General features: G+C 47.5%; 1 protein-coding gene across 1 annotated transcript; it reads left to right on the forward strand.

Annotated features, from left to right (window-relative positions):
- Positions 1-5,105: 5,105 nt before the first annotated feature.
- On the forward strand, positions 5,106-5,561 carry LOC141027926 (uncharacterized). Its single transcript, XM_073505559.1, has one exon. The coding sequence runs from the start codon at positions 5,106-5,108 to the stop codon at positions 5,559-5,561; it is 456 nt and encodes a 151-aa protein (XP_073361660.1).
- The last annotated feature ends 18,874 nt before the right edge of the window (positions 5,562-24,435 follow it).

Below are 24,435 nucleotides of genomic sequence, written 5' to 3' on the forward strand. Positions count from 1 at the left end.
ACTGGCTTTCCCGTGCTTCTTGAGGATAGCCTCAAGAAGTGCCAGTTCACTCGAGCCCCCACCTTCTCGTATCACGAGCACTGGATCGACAACACCAAGAAGGAGTATCACGTGGAGGTAGTCGTGAGGGCGAACGACTCTCCGACAAGCTGGTTCTTTGAAGGACCCCAGATGGCGACTCTGCTTCTTGCCGTTCAGACTGCTGCACTCAGGGCGCTGACTCGCCTTCGAGATCTTCTGCCAGAGATGGCAAGTGAGCCAGCCACTCGTTACCTGCCTTATCGTAAGGAGGGTGATGACGAGAGCAGCGCACCAGCTCCACCCATAGACGAGGGGCTCCCCCTTCGTTTTCAGACCTACTTTAGCTTGTGTGCTGACAGCCTTGCACATCACATGGCCTCGGAGTCGATGGAGCTTCGGAAGGAACTCCACAAGACCAAGGAACTCCTCGCCTAGCTCAGACAAAGGTGGACAGGATCAAGAAGGATGGTGCACCCCCTGGACAGCCCGTTGTTGCCTATCGAGGCGGGCGACCCCCACAGGCTATGCATGCCAAGGGATCATCTCGGCCACGCCGTATGACGGCGAAGGAATATCGCAACCTCTTCATGGTGCCACTAGCAAAGCAGCGCCGTGTTCAGCTCCTCCACTCCCTCAAGTGACGAAGATACTGAGACAGATGAAGATGAGGAGGAAGACCCAGAGGAGCCGGAATACGCGACCGTGCATTCCACCACTTAGACACCGTTCAGGACTAGGATAGGCCAGTCCGTAACCCTTAAGGTAGGATAGGTCGTGTACCCCTTATGCGAAGTCGAGTCCATGTAATGGTTCAAATGAAACCATGTTGTGTTTGCTTTCAACTCGTTTTGATGGAAGTCGTACCTTCCCTTCGGGAACTTGTAAACGACTACATCCCCCATTTGGTTTTAATGCATGAGTTTGCCCCTTCTGGCCCTTGCTTAACTTAAAAATTGTGTCATGCCCACCCCCTTACTAGGCATCCCATCTATATTGCTTTCCCTTATCTTTCCCAATCATGAGACCTTGACCGCTCCAACAGGATGCCTCTTGTAACACGTACTGGTGCCTCTACTCAGCAGCAAGAAGCCGGAGTAGGAGCCAGTCAGGACCAAACCCAAGGACAAGCTCCACCACTGCCACCACCTTCAAACATGGACATGGCTCAGCTTCTCCAAGCCTTTCGAGAGGAACACCAAGCCAACACTGCAGCCCTCCAGATGATTGCCCAGGCTGTCAACCGCCAGCTGGCGGGGAACGGCAATGGACGTTCCAACTTGGCAGAGTTCAAGAAGCATGCACCACCCACCTTCGTCGAGACTGCTGAACCCCTGGATGCAGACGACTGGGTCCGCACCATTGAGGATCTGTTGGAACTAGTCGACTGCACTGAAGACCGCGAGAGGGTGGCATATGCTGCCCACTGTCTCGGGGGAATTGCCAGAGCTTGGTGGGATGGATTTAAGGTCATGCATGCTGGGCAAAACATCACTTGGAATGACTTCAAGACAGAATTCCGCAAGGCCCATATTCCTTCCGGAATCATGGCCATCAAGAAGCGTGAGTTCCGAGCCCTGAAGCAAGTAAGTAGTACTGTCAAGGAGTACATGCAGAAGTTCAGTGTTCTGTCAAGGTATGCTCCTCAGGATGTCAGCACTGATGCTGCCAAAAGAGAGCGCTTCATGGAAGGCCTTAACCAGACTCTGCAGTACTCGCTTGTTGTGTGTGACTACCCAACCTTTCCTGATCTGGTGAACAAGGCACTCATGCTTGAGGACAAGCGACGTGGTTTGGATGATACCTGTAAGCGCAAGATGATCAGCAAGGGCAGCTCCAGCAACCAGAAGCCTCGCCCGTGGCAGCCAGCCCCGGTCAAGCCAACCTATCAGCAACCAAGAGCCCCTGCACCCCGCACCAATTATCAGCCTCAGCAGTACGCCAACCCCAGGCCCGCTTACAACAACCCCAATAAAAATGCCGGCAAGAGCAGCAACCCCAATCAAGTCACTTGCTTTGGATGTGGTCAGCCAGGACACTACTCCAAGAATTGCCCCAACAAGAAGCCCGACGCCCTGCACCCCAATGCGCAGAACCCCGTACCAGGCCGCGGGATGCCACCAAGGAACCAAGATCCCCGCAACCCGCCCAACAATGGCAAGTGTCGTGTGAATCATGTCACTGCAGAAGAAGCCCAGGAAGACCCGGACATCGTGCTGGGTACGTTCCTTGTTAACTCAGCACCTGCAACTGTCTTGTTTGATTCTGGAGCCACGCATTCATTTGTCACCCAAGAGTTTGCATTAAAAAGTGGCATGACCCCTACACCCCTGAATAACCCTATGGTGGTACAAACCCCCGGAGCTGGGATGAGAGCCAAGATAGGCTGTAAGGGAGTCGGGATCGTCATTACCGGGGTAGATTTCCTAGCAGACCTTATCATCTTAAGATCGCAAGGCTTGGATGTGATCTTAGGAATGGATTGGCTCATCAAGCACCAAGGCTTGTTAGATTGTGCCAACCGAACTGTCACTGTGACCAATGACCTAGGAGTCGAAGTTAAATTTGCCTCCAACCCCTCCTCTGCTCAAGCCACCCAAGTCAACTGTCTGACTGAAGTTGGATTGGAGCAAGTGCCGGTAGTATGCGAATATCCCGATGTCTTTCCTGATGAGCTACCCGGAATGCCTCCTGACCGAGACATTGAGTTCATCATCGAGCTCATACCCGGAGCAGGACCCATCTATAAGAAGCCTTATAGAATGGGATCGGAAGAGTTAGCAGAGTTGAAGAAGAAACCGGAAGAGCAGTTGAGGAAGGGATTTATCCGCCCTAGTGCCTCTCCTTGGGGATCACCTGTTCTATTTGTGGCAAAGAAGGACGGTACTATCCGCTTATGCATTGACTATAGTTCCCTCAATGAAGTTACAATCAAGAACAAGTATCCACTTCCCAAGATTGATGATCTGTTTGATCAACTCAATGGGGCCAAGGTGTTCTCCAAGATCGACCTCAGATCTGGGTACTACCAGCTAAAAATCAGACCCCAAGATATTCCGAAGACAGCATTTGTAAACAGATACGGCCTGTATGAGTGCACGGTCATGTCCTTTGGATTGACCAATGCCCCAGCTTACTTCATGTATCTCATGAGTAAGGTCTTCGTGGAATATTTGGACAAGTTTGTTGTCGTCTTCATTGATGACATTCTTGTCTTCTCGAAGACGGAAGAAGAGCATGAGCAACACTTGAGGATGGTCCTAGACAAGCTTCGAGAGCACCAACTGTACGCCAAGTTCAGCAAGTGCGAATTTTGGTTGCATGAGGTTGGATTCTTGGGTCATAAGTTGACTGCCGAAGGGTTGTCACTGGATCCCACCAAGATCCAAGCCGTGACTGAATGGCAAACCCCAAGCAATGTGAAGGAAGTCAGAAGCTTCCTCGGACTCGCGGGATATTACCGCAAGTTCGTTGAAGGATTCTCAAGCATTGCCCGACCCATGACCCAGCTCTTGAAGAAGGACAAGAAGTTTGAATGGACGCCGAAGTGCGAAGAAAGCTTCCAGGAGCTGAAGAAAATATTGACCACCGCCCTAGTTCTGGCCACATCTGATATTCACAAAGAATTTGTGATATATTGTGATGCGTCGAGAGCAGGGCTTGGAGGTGTTCTTATGCAAGAAGGAAGAGTCATAGCATATCTATCCAGACAGCTACGTCATCACGAAGAGAACTACGCTACTCATGACCTCGAGTTGGCAGCTGTAGTTCATGCCCTGAAAACATCGCGGCATTACCTCCTAGGGAAGCGGTGTGAGATATACACGGATCACAAAAGTCTGAAGTATATTTTCACTCAGAAGGAATTGAACATGAGGCAGAGAAGGTGGCTAGAATTGATCAAGGATTATGATCTCAGTGTTCAATAGCACCCTGGAAAGGCTAATGTGGTAGCAGATGCATTAAGCACAAAGGCTTGTTCCCTGAATTCTATGCTTAAGGAAAAGCTACCCGCCTTGTATAAGGAACTTGAAAGCTTCGGGTTGGAACTGGTTGCACCAGGATTCTTGGCCAACCTCGAAGTCAAGCCTACCCTGATGGATGATATTAAGGAAGCTCAGAAGGGAAACGACAGTATTGAAGGCATCAAGAGGAAGATCAAGGCTGGTAAGGCCCCAGGATTCTCAGAGGATGAGCAAGGAATTTTGTGGTTCAGGAATCGCATTTGCGTACCCAACAAGGTTGAGCTCAAGAACTTGATCTTGCAAGAAGCTCATGACACCCCGTATTCCATCCATCCTGGAGGGACCAAGATGTATCAAGACCTGAAGGAAAGATTTTGGTGGCACGGGATGAAAAGAGAGATTGCCACCTATGTTGCAAAGTGTGATGTATGCCAAAGGGTCAAGGCTGAATATCATGACCTGCTGGATTGCTGCAACCACTCAAGGTTCCCGAGTGGAAATGGGATAAAGTCGGAATGGACTTCATCACCGGACTACCCAGGTCAAGCAAGGGGCATGACTCCATCTGGGTCATAGTCGATCATTTGACCAAAGTAGCGCATTTCATTCCTGTCAAGACTACCAATGATGGCAACCAGCTGGCAACCCTTTACATCAACAGAATTGTAAGACTTCATGGTGTTCCTAAGGAGATCATGTCCGATCGAGGGACCCAGTTTACCTCAAGGTTCTGGAAGAAGTTCCAAGAGGCTATGGGAACCAAATTGTCCTTCGGCACAGCTTTCCACCCACAGACCAGAGGTCAGACAGAGCGAGTGAATCAGATACTCGAAGAGATGCTCCGAGCCTGTGTCTTAGCATATGGAGCTAAGTGGGAAGATTGCCTCCCTTATGCAGAATTCTCCTATAACAATAGTTATCAGTCAAGCCTTCGGATGGCACCATTTGAGGTGTTATACGGACGGAAGTGCCGCACACCCCTCAATTGGTCCGAGACTGGAGAAGGACTAGTATTTGGGCCCGATATCCTCTGTGAAGCAGAAGAGCAAGTCCAACTTGTTAGAGAGCGTTTGAAGACTGCCAGGTCAAGACAAGAGCTACGCTGACCCACGACGTCGAGACATGACCTTCCGAGTTGGAGACCATGTCTATCTCCGGGTCACGCCTCTCAAGGGAACCCAAAGCATCCATGTCAAAGGAAAGCTCGCACCAAGATACATCGGCCCCTTCAAGATCACAGAACGGCGAGGAGAAGTGGCTTACCAGTTGGAACTGCCAACTGAACTATCCGATGTGCAAAACATATTCCACGTGTCACAGCTCCGGAAGTGTCTCCAAGTTCCAGACAAGCCTGATCTTTACAAGGACGTCGATCACCAAGCCATTGACCTTCAGCCTAATTTGACCTACCGTGAGAGGCCCATCTGCATTTTGGACGAGGCTGAGCGACGCACTCGAAGCCGCACCATCAAGTACTTCAAGGTCCAGTGGAGCAACCACACTGAAGTAGAAGCAACCTCGGAACGTGAAGACTACCTTAGAACCGAGTTTCCCGATCTCTTTATAAGCCTAGTTTAGGAATCTCGGGGACGAGATTCTTGTACGGGGGGTAGGTCTGTCACACCCTGCATTTTGTAACATGTCATTTGCATTATTAAAGCATGAAATTTGGACCAACAAAAACATTTGCATTATTTGGCTTTTTATTTGGAGTTGGTTTTCTCTCTGTGATTTTCAAGTGCTCTTTAAAGTCAACACAACTCCACCTTATATATTCATCTCCTTGCCCCAAACTTCTGCCAAATGATCATGCCATGTGTATGGAACAGTATAGTATTTTATTACAAAAATAATTTGGGCAAATAGTATTTTCAAAAATTAGTTTTCCAAAAACCCCTGAACTGAGGTTTGCACTACAAGTACTTGATTTGGGGTATGAAAAATATTTCAAAGAGTATATTTGAAACCTATTAGATATAGGATTCCCAGAAACCACAAAAATATAATTTTAAAAGTTATTTTCCTATTTTATTTAAAAGCTTTTTCTTAAGGCCAGAAATGGTCTTTAATAGGGAAAAATATTTTATTGTTTCAAAAATATATGACAAAAATCAGGGAAACTCTGTGGACGTATATTTTCCATATATAAGAGTTTCAACACATTGTCATGTTCAAAATATTGGACAAAACCTCCCAAAACCATTTCTGCCCATTTCAAAGATTTGAAATATTTCTACAGGAAATATTTTCATAAAAATCCAAGGAAAATCCAGCAAGTCACAAATGCATATTGTGATGACCTTGCAAACCCTCATCTCAATTAAGGAACCGCACGGCGTCACTGACCATTTCCCCTCTCTTCCCCACTCCTTTTGCAGCCGGGAACGGCCGGAACCATCGACGCCCGAAGGACCTCCGCCGCGTGACCTCGTCGCCGGCGAACTAGGCTGCTCCGGCGACCACCTCCATCACCACCTGAACGACGACATCCTCCTGAGGCCAACGGTGCTACTCGCTCGACCTGCCGTGCCCCGTAGCATCGCTCGTGAGTTTGCCGACCCCTCTGGTCACGAGGTTAGAGATGACAGGCGGGCCCCGCCTGTCATCCTGACCTCTCCCTCGCCCCTCTCTCTCGCTGACGCCCGGGCCCCGCCCGTCAAGTTTGAAAACCTGGCGCGCGCGCCCGCTCGCCTTGGGCTAGATCCCCCGCGGGCCTGCTGCACCGTGGCCTTTCTGGCCCAGTGGCACAGTGCCCTTTTGCTTTATTCTTTTTCTGTCCCTTTTCAAAAAATTCCACAGGATTAAATATTAATCCAAATGCAATAATTCCAACTCCTAAAATCTTAGAATAATCCCACCTATTTATTCGTGTAACTTTCATACACATCCATTACACTTTTTTGCACTGTTCAAATTTAAATTCAAATTTGAACAATGAAATCTCTGTTTGAAAATCCACTAGTCTGTCCCCCTCACTCCAAATCCAAAACTAAGAATTTTCCCCTTCTTAGTTTTCCTCCTAGTATTTTACAAAAATAAGTTGACATTTTTCTGAGCACTTTGACTTTTCTGTTTTTATTATTGTCTTATTTTTCCGTTGTTTTCTTGCGACGATTAGATCCCATGTTTGACGAAGTAGTTGGAGAAGAACAAGGAGAAGGGCCTGAAGACTTTGAAGACCAAGCCAACCAAGTCAAGCAGCCCTTTGACCATACTGTGAAACCTTTTTATGCATGTCATATAGCACTTGTTGTTGTTGCATCAGAATCATGATGAGACGGTACCACTTTGGTGGGTTACTCCGTTGCTTTTCTCGTTGATACTTGCATGATGCATGGCCCTACCTTTCTATGAGGGTTATGCAGGGGGTGTAGTTAGGATGCTAAGTTGATGCTACGCAAATGTGATGGGTATATGCATGGTGAAGGAAACCAAGTTGTTCTCAAAGACTTTTCAAAAAAAACCCGTCGGGTCCCACTAATGCCCGAGGGAGATGGTGAGCTAGGTTACCACTTGATAAAGAAGTGGTGTACCGGAGCAAGTTGTGTGGGAGTGTTTTCGAAAATGGATTAGATTTAAGATTTGTCGACTGTCCCAACCTTACATGCGCAACCACTCTACCCTTATATGGCAAAGGGCATTATTGATTACCTAGGCCAATACTAGCTTGGAGCCCGCATTACTAGTGACGGGAGAGTCGTTGTCGCGCTCTATCGGGATGGGGTCGTGCCAGGTAGGGCGGCCATGACTGTTTTCACAGGGCACTGGACACACCGTTGGTACCCCGTGCTTGTGGTATGAGATGGATATGGGAGCAAGGCTCCACAGTTTTAAAATGTGAAATGTTGGGCACGGGGATTACTACCAATCGAGTGGACTCCATGTTAGTGTCGTCTAGGGAAAGATAGTGCTCGGGTGCTTACCCCGGGTACTTGAGGTACCGCGGGTCGTGGATGACACGGAAGTTCCCCGGATCTTGTGGGTAAAGTGTGCAGCCTCTGCAGAGTGTAAAACTATTCGAATAGCCGTGTCCACGGTCAAGGACAGTTGGGCGGTGCTGCTTAAACTACGTCCAAAGTTTTCAAACCATGTGTGTGTGTTGATAAAACTCATCGTGTAGTTAAATGGCTTGACACGATGATCAAGTTGGATTGGTGTCGAACTCCACTTATGTTGATATCTGTAACTTGTTCATACGGATACCTGTACTCTCGTGATGCATACTTCACAAGTTGATAGATCATGTCATTGCACTCAAAACTAGCTTTCTGCAAACTACCTACTTAGTGCTATATCATTGCATTATTGTGCCCTGTCCCAATCATGGGTTGCTTGCGAGTACATTCAAAGTACTCATTGGCTTGCCACTGGTTATTTAATTGGCCAGGCATGGAAGAACAGGAGTTCAAAGAAGAGTTCTTTGGAGACGAACATGCGAACTAGGACGTTTCCCAGTCAGAATGCCTGTAGGGTTAAGGCAGATGGCATGGGTTCTACTTATCGACGAAGATTTCCGCTGCTTTAGTTTATTTGGTATTCAGCCCTTGTGGCTTTACCTATGTAAGACTGGACCATAATGGTCATAATTTGTGTAAGACGGTATGTATGGATGTAAGACTCTTGTTATTCAGATTCTGTGTGTTCAGTGAGCATTGATCTCTGGGATCACTGTACACGTGCATTCGGTGATCACGACTTACGAGTCGGGGTCCCCACAGTCGAACATAAGGCTATTTCCTCCGTTCTGCGGTACGCCAGGCCTCGTTTCCATCGCATGTTCCGTCCAAGCCGGTTGGCTTCCAATGAACACGATGATGCATTCCGTTCTGATCCAGCCGGTTGGCTCCTCATGAATACGACGATGATGCAGTTTCTCCGTTCCGACTCAACCATGTACACGAGCCCTGGCCGTACGTATGCACGTGTAGGCATTTGAGACCTCGCCCGTATGTACGTATGTGGCCGTATTTACTTTCTTGCACCCTGGCCGCTGTACGTATGTGTACATGCTACGTGTGCACCTCTACTACGACACGTGCGCGCCTCTACTACGACACGTGCCCTTCCTTGCACGGCCACGGTTCAACACTACAGCCTGCAGAAAGACTAATCGACCAGTATGTACGTACACATTCGCGACCAGAATGACAACGCTACGTACGCTTCGACCAGGTGGGTCCCGACTGTCAGGCACTTCCTTGCCTGCGAAGATGTAGCTTGTGGGTCCCAGCAGTCAAGGGGTGAATCATTTTTTTGCCCGTAATATGGACGCACTTCCTTGCATGCGAAGATGTAGCTGGTGGGTCCCAACAGTCAGGGGGAAATGTTTTTTCGCGAAATACGGTGGCCCGTCCGATGGGTCCCTGATGTCCGGTGGAGGAATCATTATTTTCCGCGTAATAAGGAGGCACTTCCTTGCTGCGGCCGTGGACCCGGCTGTCAGCCTCTCCACGTACAGTACTCTTCCGATGGAAGTCGTTCCTTGACCATGTTGACCACGCCGCGCCGAGAGCACCAGGGCGGTGGACGACGGCGAGGCCTAGGAAGGGGACGACGCGGAGCCGGGGAAGACGCGGCAGTGGATGCCCACGCGGAGAGGAGTACGAGGGTTCACTGGTTCGGCTGCGGTGTGAGGCTGTCGTCGTTGTAGGGCTTGGCCAGTGGTGGGAGTACTAGGGGTTGGTGAGGCTTCCGCGGAAGCACAGCCGGCCACGGGAGGCAGGAGCAGGCGGTCTCGCCGACGCCGGTTTGGGCGGCTGGTGCAAGAAGAGCATCGATTGAAGAAGCAGCAGGACCGTTCGATTCAAATCCAACGGTCACTGCTGCTAGAATCGTTTGTTGACTAAGTTGACAAGCCTTGCGTACGCGTCAACTTAATAGGCCCACAGGCCAGCCTCCCAACGGGTGCGCCCCAGATGTCAGTGGGAGGAATCATTTTTTTTCGCGTATTAAGGAGGCAGTTGATTGCGTGCGGCCAGGCCAGCGGAGGGAGTAGGGTGGGCCGGTAAAGCCTGCGCAGCATCACAACGGGCCACAAGAGGAGGGAGCAGGCTGTCCCGCCGGCGCTAGTTTAGGCGGATGGAGCAGGAAGATCAGAGATTGAAGAAGCACGTTGGCCGTTGGATGGACATCGAACAGTCACTGCTGCTAGAATAGTGTGTTGACTGACAAAGCCTTACGTAAACAAGTCAGCCTCGAAATCTGTGGCGTGTACAGCCCATTTGCTAATATTTTTATAATTTTTACTCATTTTCTAATTCATATGGAATTTATTGCAGCCCATTTTCCATTTTTAGAATTGCTGCCCATTTTCTGGTGAGTACCAGGGTTTAAAAATTGAACTAAATATGTGCGAAATTTTGAAAATTTGCAAAGTTTTGCTGGGGAACAAAATATTCTTAATCCAAAAATTAGTAGCCATACTAAAAAAAATTAAAAAAAATTAGTACTATGTCATGTTAAATCCAATGAAATATAAAATATCAGTGAAGAACAAAAACAAAAAAAAGAAACTAATTTCCCATTTGCTATATTTTTTTTTGGAATTTTCAACCCCTTTGATATTACTTTTAACACACACTGAACATACTGTTTGGCCAGGCTGGAATGCATCCCTCCTCGACTTGAAAGATTTGCAGCCTAGTAAGTCGGAGAAAACAAATAGGCCTAGCTTGGGTATTCTTCAAAAAGAAATACTGGGCTACCTATTTTCCCAAAGAAAAAACTGTTGGGCTGGTCATGTTGTTAGACGGGCCGCAGAGACCGCACAACCCAGTTTATAGCCTGCTCCTCCGAATTACTACTCAAAAAAATTTGTGCAATTCTGTCGTTAATTGACTATACGATGAAAATGATGTGGGTCCCAGATATCAACAGGGTGGATTAGAGTAAAAAATGAGGGGTGCATCTGAGTAGTAAAAGAGGCGCTTGCTTGTGTTCGGGAGTGGACCTGGTGGGTCCGTACTGTCATACTCATGACTGTAGTCCTCTCCCGATTCACTATGTTGATAGGGCCGGACGGCGGCACCGCGGCGAGCGCACCAAGGCGGAGGATAAAGTGATGTCGCCAATGTGCTGGGCCGGGTTGGACATTCTTATTGAAAAATAAAAATGGACCGGAACTATTTATGATGTTGACTACGATTTGCATGGGTCCGCTGGTTGCAGGAAGAAAATGGTGGGAGAAAGAAGACTGGTCACTATCTTTGCCTAAGAATAATATCGACTGAATGTAACGACACTATCATAGGAAATAATATCCTCCTGTTAAATCGTGAATTTAAAGAACTGGTGCATGAGCATTTAGCGTTATTTATTTATTTATTTATTTATTTATTTACTTATTTATGTTTAGGGCGTCATGAGCATGTACCTGGGCCGGATTCATGTGAGAGCCTCCCTTCCAGATAATTATGGGCTCCTCTATTGGGCCTTCATCTGTGGGTTGCATGTTATCAACAAGTGGAAAATGTGTTCCGTACCAAAAATAGTATGCACTACGTACGGTACGGGGCACTAAAGGATCCGACCGTGCAACGATTTCCAAAACATTGTGTTTGTCATTCTAACAACACATTTATTCAACCAACAGACGAAATATACTACTGATTGTATGTTGAAAACAGCAGCAGCAGCAGCAAACAGGGCTGGGGGTGCAACAGAAGCAGTAAGCAGGCCAGAAGAGTAAAGACGCAACTCTCTCTTCCACCAAACATCAGCCATCGTTACAAAAGGGCTACCAAAAAAGAACAAGTGTATGCATCAAACTAAATAAAGATCCTACTACACCATGTGTACGCATCTAACTAACTGGCTCAGTTAGACGTTACTATTTATTAAGCTATGGAGATTGGCTGATGGCTTGAACCAGATGGGTGCCTGACGGGGGAAACTCCAGCCAGCAGATCGAAGTCTGATACTTGCGACCCTCTCTCCTACTTTGGGCTGCAGAGCGTGGCAGCACATATCAGGGTATGGTGCATGTAGAGACGCATGGTATGTTGTGTACACACAGTTTTGCCTGATGAACGAAACTGCGCTGCCATCATGATCCTTGCCGTCGGTTATCTCCTGGTTAATCGGATAATTCAGTCCGAGAAAGAGAGAGCATGTACCAAGGCTACTTACCAGCCTCCAGTCAAAAATTCCTGAAGGCCCAGAGAAGCTGGGATCCTGCTCAAACACCTTGCAGTCACTGTGATTGTATTCCGCGAAACAACACGTCAGGTACATGCGAACGATAATCAATCATTCTCCATCGTCTGATCGAGCCAGGAACCACATGCAACTGCCATGCCGCTTTTCTTTGAAAGGTTCTGGCATTAGGAAGGGTAGGGACACTAGGCGGCCTACAACATCATATCAAGTTGGAGTCAAATAAAAAAGGGCTCTTAATGTAGTCCATCTTAAGAACAACATGTTATGAGCATCAATATTTTTTCAGTAAATGTTGACAGTAATATAAGCAAGCCATCATGATATCATAAGAAAGTAACATACTGCTTTGACAGCTGTTTGTAGTGATGACTGGAGTAGGCCAGCAATACGTCCCGCCATAGAAGGAGTCGATAGCGTAAATGAAGCCCTTGTGTTCAATGGCATCAGAGAACCATGGAGGATGTATGATCCTGTGATGGACGTGCAGATTTATCCACTTACCGTAGTGACCTGTAAGATAGGCGAGACCGCGGTTGAAGAACGCAATTAGCCTAAAGTCTTTATAATTCGCAGATCTTGTGGGCACTTGGCAGATTACAACCTTGAGCAAATCAAACTTAGTATCATGTTGGCTACTGTAAGATTCCGAGTATTCTGGGCCACGGTGCCAAAGCAGTGCAGTGTTAATCGAAGGAAGGGGGATCAATCGCCGGGCATAGACCTCCACGAGCATCCAGCTGTCGCGACCGTCGACGAGCACCATCCAGGACGTGTTCATGCCCACCCAGTACATACCATTAATATAGTTGAGGATGACGGGGATCGGATCGCAGTCAAGGGGGTTGATGCTCACCACCCTACGATCATTCTGCTACGGACGCGCCGTTTCTGAAGATCAGGCGGCATCAGCAAGCAAGGAGCTGGCTTAGAAAGCTCCGGCCTGAGGGCTTTGAGTAAACGGTACAGCCACGACAAGCACGTGGCGAGCGGCATGGTATTGAGATTGTCCACTCGCGAAACAATGAGCTTGTTTACCTCTGTGGGGAGCGAATTTCGGCCACTCTTTCGGCGGACACTGCTTGGTTCTGCCATTGTTAGTGGTGTTTCGGACGAGGGGGGAGGCGCCTTAGCGGGGATGGAAGATTTGACGAGATTATGTGCGGACAAAGATGGAGAAGCGAATATGTGCTGCGGGAAGTGGACATGTGACGATGACTACAGCACGCCGCTTGACTTACGAGACACATACCAGCAGCGTAGGGTCTTATCGATGCCAGACAACTTGCTTGAGTGATCACAGTACTGGTACTCCCTAAAGTACCTACTACTATTCCCTAACTTGCTTGAGTAGGTAGTAGCGGAGTAGGACTGGAGGAGTAGTATATTCTAATCTAAAAATAGTTACAAAGTTCAATGCCTGAGCGTGGTACGACTATGAACCGCCATCGGTGCTAACTCCAATCCCCAGCAAACGTTCGTTGGGAGACATGGTAGTTGCAAACGCTCGCGACGCAGTTACAGTACGTGTGTAAGGGTGGCGGTTTTTTCAAATACTATGGCTTAAAAACAGGCCACCGTCAAATGGAAATCTGATGGTTACGTGGGATTCGCCAGGATTGAGCTCGTGGCGAACAATCGCCAGATATCATTACTAAAAAAAGGTTAAAACACCCGGGGCTATATCTTGCACCGGCTGACCACTAACAATGATACTAACATAGTCGTAAAATGGTCAAAGACCGTGTCTACGTGGTGTTTGGAATTATCTGCAAAAAAATTAGCAAGATGCCCGTGCATTGCATGGAACATCAAGACGCATTTTTTTACAAAACACCTGTTGTGATTGACCCATGCAGGACTAATCCCATGTGTAAAAACTAATGATATCTTGAGAATTTTATCAGAAAATGGTATGTCGACCACTTCATCGAAAAAATGATATCTTAAGAAAGATGATAGAGGTGAGGAGGAGTGGGGCGTGGTGGTGACTGGTGGTCGGACTAGGCGGAGGCATGGGGATGGACGGCGCCGACAGCGGCCACCATGCCAGATTGTTCCAGAGACTTCCTTTTTAATTGCTCAGCAGTGAGGTTGTGGGAGATAAGGATGAACGAGGCAAGGCCTTATCTATAAATGTGGAGAGAGGTGCGGGTTTCTTTTGTAAAATTGTCATAGTTTGCTTTCTATCCGTCAGATATAGATTGGACATTCTATATTATAAGATGGCAGGCACACCATCATCACCAACTCGGTTTTTTCTCTACTCCTACTCCTATAAAAGACTCAGTTGGTGTTGATGGTGTGTCTGCCATCTGCCATTTCTGACCATTAGATCTGCATCTAACGGCTGTGATGTAAGTTGTGGCCTTTTGCAACAATTCCCACTTCTCTGCTCCAGTTTACACAAAACCCCTTAGTATCTTGAAACCAACCACATTCCTCCCTTACTTCATCAAAACAGCCCAAAGAATATATTTGGAGTGAAAGATAAGATATTTTTAGTGATATGTATATCAAAAGTAAACTGTTTTCTTTCAAATTTGTGAATATGTATTATTCTACTTTGGATCCGTTGCAATGGACGGGCTCATTGTTATAAAGGTTTATCTCTTGCATTCTCCGCAACCAACACCTAGTGTACTGGTCCGGGCCAGATGCTCGCAGCGCCATGACATGAGTTCGAATTCTGTCCTAAACTTTAGCTTTTTTTAATACATACTTCTTTCGCTACTGTACTGGCAGTGGAACCCACAGAGTACTTAGAATACAAGATTAAGGATGTCTTTGTTTCTTTTTTAACTTTCTGTACGAATCTGTAGCCAGCCTGCAAGTCATGTACACTGTACTTACAGTGGAACCCACAGAGTACTTAGAATACAAGATTAATGATGCAATTAACTTTTTATAGAGGGAGAATAAAACACGCAATTAACTCAAATGGATTGGATGTGACTCTATTATTCTCCAACAGCAACCGGCAAATTTCCTCCCGTGGGCCAGAGTAGGTATCTCGGTTTGCATGCAGGTTTAACGGAGGGGTTTGAAGGAGGCGAGGAGGCGTGTTTAGCCGAGCTTGCAGCGCACGACACATTACTATTCGATTTGACAGCTACAACTAGTATATTATAAAAAACAAAGAAGAGTAGTGGAGATAGAGATAAGAATAGAGACTAGGGAGGAGCACCATCTACTGCTTCGTGGGCTACTCCTGTGCTCCATTCGGCGGCCGCAACGTCCCCTACAGCCACTCCCTCCCGTGCTCCATTCGGCGGGCGCTGCTGAAATTTGGGGAGCGCACTCTCGCAACTACTAGCAGCGACGACTTCATCGACAACGACTTCTTCCCCGACCTCAGCAACCTCTTCCTCAACTACATGGGCGACAAACTCAACGCCAACGGTGCTGCTCCCGTTGCATCGTATGTGTTTTTCTCCTTCATGTTCGAAATCGTGGTAGAATTCATGTTTCTATTCTGTGTCCTAGATTCAATCTGTTCATCTACTATGCTAGTCCACATGATTAGTTTAATCTCTATTATAGTCGTCAAGATTTATTTTGTGCTTATTCGGACTAAATCTCGTAGTAACTTGCTCATATATTCAACTGGCGGAACGTCCCCTACAGCCACTCCCGTTTCATGGACGGCCTGGTCGATGCCTCCAAGGAGCCCTTCGTCTACTGCTATGAGTGTCCGATGCCGTTTTGGGGCTCGCCAGCAGACATTGTGCATCACCTCACGCAGGCGTGCGGTGATCACTACTGGCCCTTGGCGGAGAACATCAAGAATGAGACGTGCTACCCGTTCACTGTGCCGGAGTCGCTGGAGGATCACCGCCGCCTGCTAGTCTCGGAGGAGGATGGCAGCGTCTTCCTCTTGATTATCGGCACCGGCGAGGCCCGCGCAGGCCGCCGCCCCGTCTCTGTAGTGTGCGTCAGGGGCGACGCTGCTAACGCTGACACTGACACGAGGCTGATGTACGGGTGCATGCTCACTATTACTACCCCTCGGAGGTACGTGGGCGGTGACACTCGCTACGTCAAGCTGACTTGGACTCTGCCGAGCTGGGACCTTCCCGCCGACGTGGACATGGAAGACGCATGGTATGATTTGACCCCCAACAATGTGCATGGGGACTCCAGGGAGGTTCACCTGGACATCTGCATTACCAAGTTAAATGTGGATCATTAGTCTTCGCTCAATGTAATCCGCTGTCTAAGCATGTGGAGACTTCCATGCATGATCTTGCTCTATTGGAGTATCACGCATGAATAAAAGTGTATCCATTTATGGTTTAGTCTAGAATCTTCCATGTATGAATTTTTACTACAGTACTGGTGAAAGACTTATGATGAACCATTTCATACATCTCCTCTGCCCCCTCCAAGTCATCCTGATTTAATCCCTCCGTCTAGGTGCATAAGGGCATGGTTAATACTTAAATAGTTTAGCCAACTGTTGACTATAAGAAAGTGCCATGTCATCTGTAGCCAACATGTATAACAATGGATACTCAAAAACTAATTCTTGAAGATCATTTCTTGCAAAGCACAATAAGTGTTATTTCTTCACAAGTTTTGGATGCAGGTTGAACAGTTGGATGCTTTTGTTTGCAAAAGATACTTTCTTATCTATTTCACCCGGATGTTTGTGAGCTCTAGAGATGAAATAATATCCGAAGAAACATATCGATACCTATTACACATGAGATGACCCCCACATCCTTTGTCAAAATAAACAACTCCTCGATCAACACATAGATTAGTACGACCAAAAATTGAACTAACATTTTATATAGTACGATAAATGCTGATGCATGTCACCTAAAATTATATTATTGAAAACTATGTTCAAATATGAATCCAACGATATTGTTTTTGTTGACATGCACTAACATATTGTTAGTTAAATCTTCAGTCAAATTCAATGGGGGATAAACCACGACCGATGTAGTACTAGTGTAGAGGGCGGCGCTGCACGGGAGTCTCCCACCGCTCGTGGCGCGGCAGTAAAGCCATCATATCACAAAACCCAACCACTCCTAGTAATAAGTGGCCTGGTAAAATAAACGAACAAGCAACCATCACATCCCCCCATCTTTTTTGCATTTCATCTCTCTGCATTTACTTTCTCCTATTCATCTCGCACACTCGGTCCCTAGCTACTACTCCTAGTATCCCTAGCTACTACTCCTAGGGCCAGTTCTTTTGTCGTCTCTTCCCCAGCTTCTCCCGTAAGACTAGTCACAGTGGAGAGTAACATTAAGGTGCCTCAATCATTTATTTGGGCTTCTAAACTACTACTAGTACCTCCGTCCTGGTTTATTCGTCACCATTGTATTTTGTGCTAAATTTTGACCAAAGATTTAACTGATAAAATGTTAGTGCATGTGACATGCACTAACATTTCATTAGTTAAATTTATGATCAAATTTGACACAGATTACAATGGGGACCAATAAACTAGGATGGAGGTAGTAGTTATGGGATTACTAATATAGAAGCCTAGAAGAACTGGCCCCTGGTACTCCTACTAGGAGTAGTACTCAAGTTGGAATTCCAATTGCACGACACAACTTGTTAGGCAAAAAATTCGATATAGGGTGTAGGAAGCGGTTTGGGAATTTGCATGCCTTTCCGACCATTGAGATACTCCGTACAAGTACGACAGAGAAATAACCACAGAGAAGGAAGCTAAAAGTAAACAATCAAACGAGCATTTTTTCATTTTTTTTGCATTGAATCGTTTCACAAGCTTGACTGCCGCGCCACGAGCCGCATCGTAATGTTAAAACGTGCATTTGCACGTACATAAGTAATAGTAGTACTCCCTCCATCTAGGTGTATAAGTCTTCCCTCCTTCTTGGTCACGGTGCACAACCAAAGATGACTTATTCACCTAGAAGGAGGGAGTAGCACAGTCTGCAAGCATATATAGAGAGAGACGTGTAGTGCAATAGTATATAGTAAAGTTTGTGCTATATGCACGTACTTACAAAATGCGTACGGATACACAAGGTTTCCAAACTTTCCCTTTTACATACTTAATTAAGGATGCAAATAATTCCTGAAAGTTTGGGATTGATCATTTGCGTCCCAAAACTAATGAGGTAGCCTTACGAAACTAAATTAGACTCCTACAAAGCCACCACGCTCGCAGGAGCGCTTGCGGCGCGCCACGAGTGCCCTGGTGCGCGGCCGTTTCCCAGTGCGCCGACACAACGCCTCTTCCTCAGCCTCGCAACTCCAGAGGTGCTGAGAGGCGGCTTGCCGGCGGGCGACCGCGATCTCACCGGTGTGGTGATCCGGCGCCAATAGGTACTCCTCCTCGCTGGAAGCGTGCACCCGGTCCACGTACCGCCAAGCGTAGATGAGGCGCTTGGGCCCGACTGCACTTAGGGCTTTGGCACGGGCGTCCTCCGCCACCCTCAGGGCCCTCGCACGAGCCTTCTGCCAAAGAGCCAATTGCCTGACTCTCTCGGACGCGACATAGGCCTGCCAGGCAGCTTGTCCTGTGGCGCGCTTCTCTTCCTCGGCCTTCTACTCCGCCTCTATTTTGGCGCGCTCTGCCGGAGGCAAAGCCTCCCACAAGGCGACATCCATTTCTTTCCAAAGCTCCTCAAGGCTGGGGGGCTCGCCTGGCAGCGCAGCGTTCTCCTCGTAGCTGGGAGCCGACACGTCCTCCGATGCGCGTGCTGGCGAGATTGGGAACACCGACGCGTCCACCTCGACGCGTCGCGGCGAGGAGCAGAATGCCGACGCGTCCTCCTCGACTAGTGGCGGCGAGGAACGGAACAGCGACGCGTGACCGTCCGCATGGTGCAGCGAGGGGCGCCTAGGGCTTGGGAGGGGCGATGCCATGGTGGTCGATGTGAGAGGGAGGGGGAGGAGATAGCGATGAACGTGAGCGTTCTTCTGAATGTCGTGGGAGGCGCAGTATTTATAGCGAGCAATGGCACACCTACGTAAGATACGGATTGAGCTGCACTGACTTAACTGCAGGTCCAGTTGCATCACTGACATGTGGGCCCGACCCCTGTTGGGTGCATATGTCAGTGACCAAATGCACCTGCAGTTAAGTAACTGAAGCAGCGTCCCGTAAGATATGTTGCATGATTAACATAACAACTACGTGGGCATATTTGTTGGAGTGAATTACGGGGGAGGGAAGGGGTGGAAATATTGCTGGTCACAACGGATTGGACGAGCGCGGGGGGAGGAGAGTGATGCATGCAGATTTTTTCCACACAGGGTGGAGTGGTGGGACCGCCGGAGGGAGAAGGAGTGTCAAGCAGGCATATTGTTTTCACACATGGAGAGGAAAAGATTTGGAGATGAACGGGCTTCCTGCAGGTACGGGGAACGGTGCATAATAAGTCATCTTGCATGCCGGACTAGGTATAGTCTCAAGTCATTAAAAACATACACGCCCCACACATGTTCATATTTCAAGGTGCACTAAATTATTGCATGCGATGATTAAGGCTGGCCATAATGGTGGTATCTTAGCTGGTATCATGCACACGGGAATAGCAAACATGCTGATGTGGCAAAGAATTAAAGAAGAGAGGGGGGTTAGAGTAACTAGTGTTCATGCATGCATGTAATGCGATAATGCATTGGCAAACACATTTTTTGTGAAGAACGACAACATTAGTTGAGTACTTTTGCATACTAAAAAAACTATTCCACCGCCTCGATCTTGGTAAGAGTAGGTGAAATTTTTGAATCGAGCCCCTTATACTAGAAGGGAGTTAGTAGTACTCTAATAGCTAACCTTATTGTGATAACTAGATAGGACATGGCACGATGGACGGAGGAACTAGTCTGCATTGTGCATTTAAGTTTTGTCTGAAGTCAATGTACCTCTACTTTGACCAAACTTATAGAAAAATGTATCAACATTCACAATGTCAAATAAATATTTTTATACTCATTATGAAATGTAGTTCTTATACTCATTATAATCAATATTGTAGATATTGATATTTTTAGTATAAATTTGGTCAAACACTTTGCAAATGGTTGACAGAAGTAAAAAGGACCAGAGGGAGTATCATGCATGCGGACTAGGAAAAACATTCCTCATTTATAGCCGGTCGAAGTCTCAAAGGTTGCGACCGCGCAAGGGAGGCGAAGGTCATGGGAGGCGCGACGGTTGACGGAATTAAGTGAAGTTACATCCACACGCCGGCATGGCGTGCGAACAGGCAGAAGCTATACCGTCAGGCCTACGATATCGGTCTAGTAGACATGACATCTAGTGGGTCCCACATAGTACTCGAGAACTCTTTGGGGGCTTGCAGCCATTTATCCACCGGGCAATCCAACAACCCCATGCCGTTCGCACGCCCTACTCGTCCCCGCCTTCTACTACTACTACCTTACAACAGTTCGCTCCCAGTCATCTCGTCCTTTCACATTACACCAGTTGAACTTCTCCTAACCCTCCTCCAAAATCCATGGCCTCCCAAATCTCCATGGTCGCCGCTGAGTACCAGGTTAGAGCCATCACCGGCGATGAGTTCATCGTCATCTACACACGTGGATCTACGATGGTGAAAGCATGCCTTGCTCGGTTCCTATGCATGTTCAACAATTCAAAGGATGAGTGGGTCGCTGGGCTAGATGTTGAGTACACCACAGTCCTGGAAAGAGAGAAGATTCTAAAGGAGGCAGAGAAGAAGAAGCCCGCCGTGATCCAGGTTTGCATACATAACGTGTGCTTGTTCTACCACATACGCCATGCCGACGTTGAGTGCCAGGATTTTAAGAACGTCCTCAAGGACGAAAGAGTGAAATTCATTACTGTAGACTTTAGGAACGACAGGGATGTCCTGGGTCGGATAGGCCTCGTTGTAGGCCAGCCCTTCGATCTCCAGATGGCAAGCTTGGTGTCCTCCTATCAGCCTTCAATGCTGACCCTGGCAGCAGCCATGATCGTATGCTAAACTGAAGAAACCTCACCACGAGTTTCATCATGCATGGGAGTCGAAGACATTAGATGAAGATCACATCCTGTACGCAGCAATGGATGCCTACCTTTGTTTAAATATCTACAAGGGTTTGATGAAGAAGCAGAGCCCAGTGTCCATTTGAAGCACAGAAGCGTCGGCGAAGAGGAAGAGGAAGAGGGACGAGGACGAAGTCGAGGACGTGGACTCGAACTCGGAGTCCAGTAAGGTGGCAGTGCCGTCATGCTGGTTCTACTGCAGTGTCAAGCGGACTAGTTGCTTAGTTTTATTTCAGGGGTGTGTTGTGCTGAGCCCCCAGCAGAACTATGTTTATGTTCTTTCTCGTTATTTGAACTTTATGTTATTTCTTGTTATTTGAACTCTTTAGTACGTACAGTAGTACTAGTACTATGTCTTACTACTATTTTTCTTCCCTTTGGTACTACTGCTCGTATCTTCCTGTTCCTACTGTACTTAATACGTTCGTACTAGTAGTATAATTTGGGTCAATCGATTTGTGAAAGAAGGTCGACGGAGCGAAGGAAGAAGGCGGTAGAGAAGCTACCCCAGTATCTATATTAGGGCGGCAGGGTGCCCATGATCTATCTTATGAGTGTTTGGTGTGGAATGCAGTTCGCCGGAAAAAATGGATCGTGCCCGGGGTTAAATGGATGGCGGCGGTGGGGGGAGCATGGCGGTGGCAGGCGGTTCAGGGGAGGGCGAGGCGGCGGCGGCAGGTGGTTAGGCATGTGGCGGGCTGAGAAGATGAAATGTGCATCAATTTCGGAGGTTAAGAAGCCCTTCTAGCCATCCATGCTGCATCCAACGACTCACAAGAGTCAACTGACCCAAATTGCTCCTTCAGATTGCAGGATCCACGTGGCATTCAAGGTCTCGAAGGTAGATTCCGCGTCCGCACCCGGTTTGAGGGCTCGGCGCGGGCGCGACCGGCTTCCTCCGCGACAGCCACCATGCGCGCCTCCTCTGCGCAGGCGGAGACGACAATGACACGCTAGTTCCTCCTCACCGGCGTGCTGGAGCACGCGCTCGTCCTCCTCTTCGTACGCTGCGTGCATGGACACGGCTCCACCAACTGCTCACGTGCTTGGCAGCACGGCGGCATCGCGAGGAGGGACTGCAGACGACGTGAGCGGGCGAGCCTTCGGCTTCATGGCACAGGGATGGCGGCGACACAGCGGTGATGGGCGAGAAATTGTTGGCCGGAGCAGGCGGGTGCCGGCATGCGCAACGGCGGTGGCGGCATATTGATGAGTGCACTTATGGGAGCTTAGTTTAGTTTTATATAGGGTTGGTCAAACTTAAAAGAAAACCGTACTAGTACACGTAAACATTAGACTGAGGCAGCGCTTATATTAGTTACCACAGCCACGATACGGAATCCTGTGCAAGCGCGTAAACCGCGGCCGCGCGGTCGATCTAACGGTGCGTCACCGTGTCGCGCTCGAATGACATCCACCGAACCTTTTTGTGTGTGTGAAAACAATCCCCGAATACTACTCAACTTTTTTTCCTGGAAAAGTTCTTGACGCTACAATATTTCCATATATTTATATTTAGCTCCAGTTCGTGTTTATTTGGATTTGGATGTTTTAGGTGCACCCTAATTTTTTAATACTGATTTTATGTGTGACTGAGAGAGAACGTGTGTATGTGTCCATATGTGTGTTGTGGGGGAAGGGCAATGTGGAGACGGTGTGCGTGTGATAGAGACATAGAGAGGTGTGAATGTGCAAATAATCATCCATGAGTGAGACAGAGACAGATGCCAATACGTTGTGTATACATGAGAGAACGGTCTTCTATTTTACTTGTGTGTGTGAGAGAGAGAGAGAGAGAGGAGCATCCGTAACACAACAACCATCTCTCTCGGTTCATCCGTCCCTCGCACGATCGCATGTAATACATGCATTAACGCACACATTTTTACACCCTCACCCCACCCCTACCCACCTCAAGGCCCGCACATCGCTCTCTATCTCGCACGCACAATCTCTTTGTGAAAACCCTATTTAGCATGTAGCTTTCCGACACATACACACACATTTCTCTCCATCGGTTTGATTTCTCTCAATACCTGACACACACACACACACACACACACACACACCCCGCACACACACACCCCCTCCCCCGAGCACACAATTCATCCCCATCCAAGGTTAAATGGCGACCACTCTCGCTTGTGCTTCTCTGCACCCCAGCATGCACAACACCTCAATCTTCAAAGAGGGCATCGAGGAGATTGAAGACGGTGACCACACTGCACTAGAGAATGCGGGGCCATTTGGAAGCAGGATGATGTGACGACGGCTGACTGACTCCTCCCCCCTCTCTCCCGCACAAAATTACCAATCCCTCTCTCCCCCGCACAAAATTATCAATCCCTCAACCCACGAGATCCTTCCCCTCTCGTCCATGTTTTTCCAGCTCTCTCATCAAACATGTTGTCTCTTCTCCTTCCACGTGTACAGAATCCTGATGCACACGCATCTCACGTATATTACATGTCTCCATCTTTCTCACAGACCTAACTTCTTCCTCTCTCTTTCTCTCTCTATCTCTCTCTCTGTCTCGTTAGGTTTGTCTCCTACTCTCTCGTCCACATACATACAATCTTTCCCGCCCTATCTGCTCCATCTTCGCAAGCCCTCTCTACACGTTTCATTCACACATTCGGATGTGTTCAAAATGTTGCTTTTATAATGGATGATGTAGAGTTATGGTTGGTTTTTTTTGCATCCTGCAAAGTAATAACTATGAAATGCATTTAGATTCTCATTTGACGGGTATTATGTGAGTTTGAGCATATTGTGAAGTGTTATAGACCTCGTATACATCTTGGAATTCAACAATGATTGTAACTATTGAATTGTATAGACCATTACATTCGAAGTCAGTAGCCTATATATTTATTTCACAATTACAACCAATGATTAATTCAGTACAAACTAAGAAAACAAATGTGTACTCCCTCCGTTTTTATTTAAGTCTGCATATTAGCATTGGTCAAAGTCATGTTTTGTAAACTCTCAGAAAGTTTATAATAAAAAATATTAACATATACAATACAGTAACAAATAAATACCATTAGATTCATTATTGAATGTACTTTCACATCATACATATTGTTATGGTAAATGTTTATATTTTTCTATAAACCTGGTCAAACTTTAGGAAGTTTGACTTCGGTCAAACCTAATATGCAAAGTTAATAAAAACGGAGGGAGTACTAGTAGTTACTACTCGCTAGTTGCTTAGCCCAATCACCCAGCACGCCACACGGGGAGTTCAGTGTCACAAAATTTTGAGGTAGGCGGCTGATG

This window comes from Aegilops tauschii, chromosome 1 (genome assembly GCF_002575655.3).
Source record: "Aegilops tauschii subsp. strangulata cultivar AL8/78 chromosome 1, Aet v6.0, whole genome shotgun sequence".
In the NCBI taxonomy this organism is placed as follows: Eukaryota; Viridiplantae; Streptophyta; class Magnoliopsida; order Poales; family Poaceae; genus Aegilops; species Aegilops tauschii.